Genomic DNA, 5,734 nt, shown 5'->3' on the forward strand with positions numbered 1-5,734 from the left:
GCTTTGACTACTTTGATTAGCCACAGTTAGCTACGACTAGTTTGATTAGCCACAGTTAGTAGTGACTAGTTTGATTAGCCACAGTTAGCAATGACTAGTTTGATTAGCCACAGTTAGCTATCGCTAGTTTAAATTAGCTATAGTTATCTTTGGCTAGTTTCAATTAGCTATAGTTAGCTTTGGCTAACTATAGCTAATTGAAACTATAGGGTTAGTTTCGCCACAGAAACTGGTCTAATCAGAACCTTGAGCAGAACTGTGTCTGACCTGTGCTGTTGCAGAGCGACCTGACCCAGGACATCACCACCTCGGTTCTATGGGTCAACAGTAAGCCTCACATGATCACCTTGGACTACACCATCCAGGTGCCTCAGGCAGCGCTGCAGAAGCTTCCTGAAGTCAGGTGAGCTTACAGTTGTTTGCCAGGTGGTGAGCTGTCGTTGAGCTGCTTGTATCCAGACTGACCCAACAACCAGAATCGTCAGCAAACGACTCAGAACCGTCCTGAGTAATCCCTGTTCTGGTTCTGTGCAGTAAGTTCCGGCTGTCCTACTACCCTCACCGCCTGCAGAGTTTTGGCGACCTGCTGAGCGACGCCTTCAGCGCCAACATGGAGCACACCGTCTACGGAGACTTCAAGGCCTTCCGGCCGGGCCAGGACCCGCCGCCCTGCTACTTCATCCACGTCTGCAAGAGGACGGCCTAAAGCCGGTTCTTCTGGGCCGAGCCGGGTCTGTGCGTCTTAGCAATGATTCCGCCTCTACCGTGCCCTGAGCAGAGACCGGTTTCTTTTCTGGCTTAAAGCTGCTGAGAGCCAACAGGAAGCTGCTTCCTCATGTTTTAGACGTTCTTTTACTCTTTCAGCTGACGGTCTGAACCGAAGCAAAACCGACCAAAACGTCGCAGTGATGAAATTCCTGAAGACATTGAATCTGCCAAAGATATGTAAAGAGCTGCTGGCCGGCCGGCCGGTTCTGAAACAATGTTCTGATTAATCTGCGGTCCAGAAGTGGTTCTGATTCTTGATCTTTTAATAAAACTCTGAAGTATGAGGCTGCTTGTCGTGTTTTGCTCAGTCATGGAGCTCTCTGGTGAACCTTACGCTTTGCAGCAGCAGCAAAGTGGTTCTGGATGGACCCGGTTGGACCCGGGTCCATCCAGCCGTCACCATGGTACGGTGGCCCTGAGGTGCAAAACACTACAACTTTAACGAAGCACAATTACAAATACAAAAACACTTCAACATTACGGAAAACACAACACATTAAGAAAACGGAAAAGGTAGGTCCCAGTGGAGACCTAAGGAATTGCTGATTGGACTACAGCTCGTTTTACTTCTGAACCGGAAGTTTTTCTGGAGACCCTTTTCACAGTGATGTCAGACAATGGGCGCCGTAACTCGAAGAGGTGTATCTTTACTTCTGGTGTGATTTTGCCTCGGGAAACCTGACTGAAAAATTCACGGATACTCATTATCTTAAAGATATACTAAAAGGNCCGGTGTTCTGACTATCAGTGCTACCCTTAAATCCGTCCTACTTTGTAGTAATGCGCATGCGCACATCGATGACGGCAGATTTCTTATGAATACGGCCGACCTGTGGAAGTTTCGTTTCATGTGTTTTATTTCATCGCAGATTATGGTAAGCTTTATTTATTTTATTCCTGGCTTTCATTAAGCTGCTGTATTACTTAATGGTTTTAGTTTACCTGACAGGCAGCTTGTAAATATATTTATAAATGGCTTTAGTTTGCCGTCTGCAATGTCGTTACTGTAAACAATTATTTGGCGGTTAATCAGGACAAAATATGTTGTTTTGTGGAGTTTTTGTCGCTATACTTTAAAATATTTTAGTATAATAACACTCTCTATTACTAAACCTTGCTAAATAGATGTTGGTAGGATACTATGAGAGGTGTAATATTAGTGTACATGAATCATATCCCATCATTTCAGTGACCTGCGCAGTTCGGTGGACACATTGCGGCTGCGCTGCATTTAATAAAGTCTGACATACAGCGTATTAATGCGTAAAAAAGAGTTGCGGTGATTTGTATTTGTCTTTAATTCCAATAAAAACCTGTTTCCCCTGCCTGATACTGTTTTATTCTTACAAACGCCTCTGTATTTAAAATATTTTTAACAAGTAGGATATTCTAGTAAAAGGGTTAGTGCATACATCTATAGCTTTTCATTTTAAACGGGTAGGACATTCAGATGAAGGAAGTGATCTTCTTGTGGTTTCGTCATGTATATAAATTGTTCCAATGCTAAGCTAAGCTTAACTCCTAAGCTTCCACTTCAGTCCCGTCACTCAAATAATGTTATTCAATGTATTTAACATGAACAACCTGCTGTAGTTTCTGTTTGTAAACATGACGGTAGCAGTTTTGGACGCGTAGCACGGATAGATACGTAGGCCTAGCTATCTATCCGTGCTACGGTAGGAAAATCTGACGAGGTAGCTCAGATAGTCAGAACACCGGATCCGACCACAGAACCACAGAACCCGCAGGTCCGCTGCGTTCCTCCACACGGTGACGTTGCAGCCTGGCGCGTCGGGTCCAGTAAACGCTACATCAGAACCCAACCGGTTGCCTAGCGACGGGTCGGGGTTGTGGAGCCGGGCCGGCTGGGACTGAAAGTCCGACCAGATGGACCTTGTTGCCATGGAGACAGAGACGGTTACTGTCTCGGAGCTCTCTGGTGAACCTGTGAACGCCTGCAGGTCCGTCAGCCTTAGGGTTGACGCCTTTCAGAAATTAAAATAAGGGACCAGTCCAGGGGGCGTGTCCGCAGCACTACCCCATGGGGGGGGGGGTAGTGCTGCGGCGGCAGCGTGTGGGTTAATCTGTTACCCAGAAAGCAGTTGGGCACAATATCGCAACACCAACACCGTGAGTGAAACAATGACTGGGGCAGCCTACCATAAAGTACTCGGAGAAAATCTCTTTTCTTTTACTACACGGAACAAATCGCATCCCTGGTCAGACTCTTCCTGTCTTTTGGTCCAGGAAGTGTCTCCGTCCTGCTCGGATTCCCACCGTGTCAGCAGAAAGTTTGGTAGATATGCTTCAGTAATACAAAAAAATTAATAAAAGCTTTATCTTATTGAACTTCAATGTTTACAACTGTGTTTGATGAAATATTTAACTAATACCCTTTTCAGCTAGTGGAGATGTTATGACCTTACTAGTTATAAATGTAAAAATGTATCAAATAACCATTAGGAGCTTAAGGTTGGATAAAAGATTATATTCAGTTTTATATCTTAACTAAAAGTGTTTAGTAAACCCAACAGTAGCGCCCCCTATAGCCAACAAGTAAAAACGTTTTAGTTAACTAGTAAATACTTCACTCCACTGGTGTTGTGCTGCTAACTAGTAGTTAACTGGTGAGGCGTTCTACCTTACCACCCCATTATATTCAGCCAAGCTGGTTACACTGAGGCTTTAACTAGACCGCTGTGATTATCCCCTTTTGTGTGGTAAAGGTAGCATGTTCTACTAGCTAACTAGTTGTATTTTCAGAACACTGAGTAAACACCCAGACAGCTAACTATACCTCTCTCTGACTCCCGCTCCGTTGTTGACTGGAGTAGAAATGATTCGGAACAGGACTTGTTCACAGGAACTTGTTACCATGGAGACACAGTTCAGTTCCCAGCAGGTCACAGCTGAACTCATTCATGTTCACAGTTCAGCAGCTGAATCTGCAGTTTGACCTCAGTTTGACCTCGATGACCTGATCTCTGGTCATCTTGTGTCCAGAACAGAAGCAGGTATAGAGGCAGCAGCAGGTGGGGGATGAACGCTTCTGGATCAGGAGAAACGCAGTAAATCACGGTCCATTTAAAGATGCTGAGATCAGAGCTGACCTTTGACCTCTAGAGGAGCTGCTGCAGCGTCCAGGTGCTGCCTGCCGGTAACAAGTGGATCCACGATGCAAACTGCCATGATGCGCCACTTGTTGGTTGGTTTCCAGCAGAGCAGGAGGAGTAAAGCTACAAGCTGCTGTTTGTAAAGTTAATCACAAATTAAAAAATAATTTGGTTATTAGCCTGTAAACAAATAAAACAGATGCAGTTCATCTTTCAAAGTCATATTTAATTTGAAAGCTAAATATTTAGTTTACAGGTAGTTAATGTGGTTACTATTTATTTCCCTTACGGTTAGGGCTAATGCTTAGCTGCAAGCTAACTAAATATTTAGGTTGAAACTGTGATGTTTATGAATGAATGAATGAATGAATGAATAAAATGGCAAAAATCTGGCTAAAAAATTAACCACATCTGATTTATGACAGGCCAAAATATTTCTGTTAATTTTTGACGTTCTAAACGGCAGCGCTCGGAGGCGTAAGGAAGAAGACAGAGGATCAGAAAAGTTTATTTCCTTTTTTATTCAGTAACATCATCACATAGAAATTCTGACTTGTAAATTCAAAAACGGTTTTAAAATCAAACTCAGGCAGAACAACAGGAGAAAAGTTCATTTCCAGGAATATTAAGACAAGAAGTTGAAACAGTAAGGCACCGATGCCACCGAGGGCAAAGGTCGTTCCCACAGAAACAAGAAACAACGAGGTCAGAGCAGAGATTAGGTCTAAACGAAGCAGCGGAACCAGAGGAACCGCATCACTAACGGGTCCACAACACCGGAACCGTCTCCTTGACGACCGGTCTCTGTCTGTTTCCTGAAACCACTGAGTCAGAGCTGCAGTTCACCAGCAGGAGGCGCTGTCCACCCACTGACAGAACCAGCAAAGAACACAGACTGGACCCAGAACCAGTGGCACCTCCACCAGAACGGGAACCAGAACCTTCAGCTAGTTTCCTCTGCAGGGCCGATGGCGCTCCTGGTGCCGGCTAGAACCCTCCACCGGCCTGCATCAGAACCAGACCGGGTCCAAACCAGAACGTTCCTCCTCTAAGTACACCCCCTCCTGCTAAAAACTTTACCAGCTTGTAGAAACTCACAGCAGATTCAGAACCACCATCAAAGGAAAAACCCAAACAGAACCACATTAGCCTGTAGATCCTAGCATAGCTGATCACTGGAAATCTTTCAAGATGGCCGCTGTTAACAAGCCTTTTAAACCAGTTATTGGACATTTTTCATATGTTTAGCATTAGTAGATGTTAGTTTGTTGGAGAACTTGGTCAGTGAAGCTAACGTTTGGCTAGCTGAGCTCACCACTGTCTATATCAGCAGCTGATTTCAGTTATGACAGATTCTCAATTTTTCTGGAGGATATTTTTCAAAATCCACCAGAAAAATCTCACAGAAGATGAAGTATACACATTGGAGCTTGTGGCAGCCATCTTGTTTCCAGTGAAGAGGTTTTCTCCTTCTGCCCAAACAGGTTAAAGATTTATGACATTTAATCTTCACCAGCTACCAGGAGTTTCTCTGAGTAATACCCATCTGATGTTGGAATACATTTACAGGGATGTACTTTCTTTCCATGTTTGGACAAACAGTGCATTATATTTGGCATAAAACTATAAATATTTGTGTCATCCAGCAGTTTGGAGGCGAAGCAGCTGAGGTGAAGCTCTGAGGATCAGAGGATCCGTGCTTCAGTTAGCAAACATGAGGAACCAACCAGCTGGACTCCAACCCGTCTTAAAGGAACGGGACCAACCAGCTGGACTCCAACCCGTCTTAAAGGAACGGGACCAACCAGCTGGACTCCAACCCGTCTTAAAGGAACGGGACCAACCAGCTGGAC

At 44.5% G+C, this 5,734-nt stretch overlaps 1 protein-coding gene and 1 long non-coding RNA gene across 2 annotated transcripts in view; both read left to right on the plus strand.

The window, feature by feature from the left end:
• The window catches only part of gnmt (glycine N-methyltransferase), a 4,243-nt gene extending 3,191 nt beyond the window's left edge, over window positions 1-1,052 (plus strand). The window contains exons 5-6 of the mRNA XM_007575383.2: window positions 282-403; window positions 535-1,052. Of these exons, the coding sequence (XP_007575445.1) occupies window positions 282-403; window positions 535-706 (294 nt within the window). The 3' untranslated portion in view covers window positions 707-1,052. The remainder of the gene's footprint in view (window positions 1-281; window positions 404-534) is intronic.
• Window positions 1,053-1,503: 451 nt separating this feature from the next.
• On the plus strand, window positions 1,504-5,716 carry LOC103154190 (uncharacterized). The gene is made up of 2 exons (XR_477890.2): window positions 1,504-1,643; window positions 5,528-5,716. It is a non-coding gene; the product is annotated as an uncharacterized LOC103154190 (long non-coding RNA).
• The last annotated feature ends 18 nt before the right edge of the window (window positions 5,717-5,734 follow it).

The sequence above is a fragment of the Poecilia formosa genome, unplaced genomic scaffold, assembly GCF_000485575.1.
Source record: "Poecilia formosa unplaced genomic scaffold, Poecilia_formosa-5.1.2 Scaffold376, whole genome shotgun sequence".
Classification (NCBI taxonomy): domain Eukaryota; kingdom Metazoa; phylum Chordata; class Actinopteri; order Cyprinodontiformes; family Poeciliidae; genus Poecilia; species Poecilia formosa.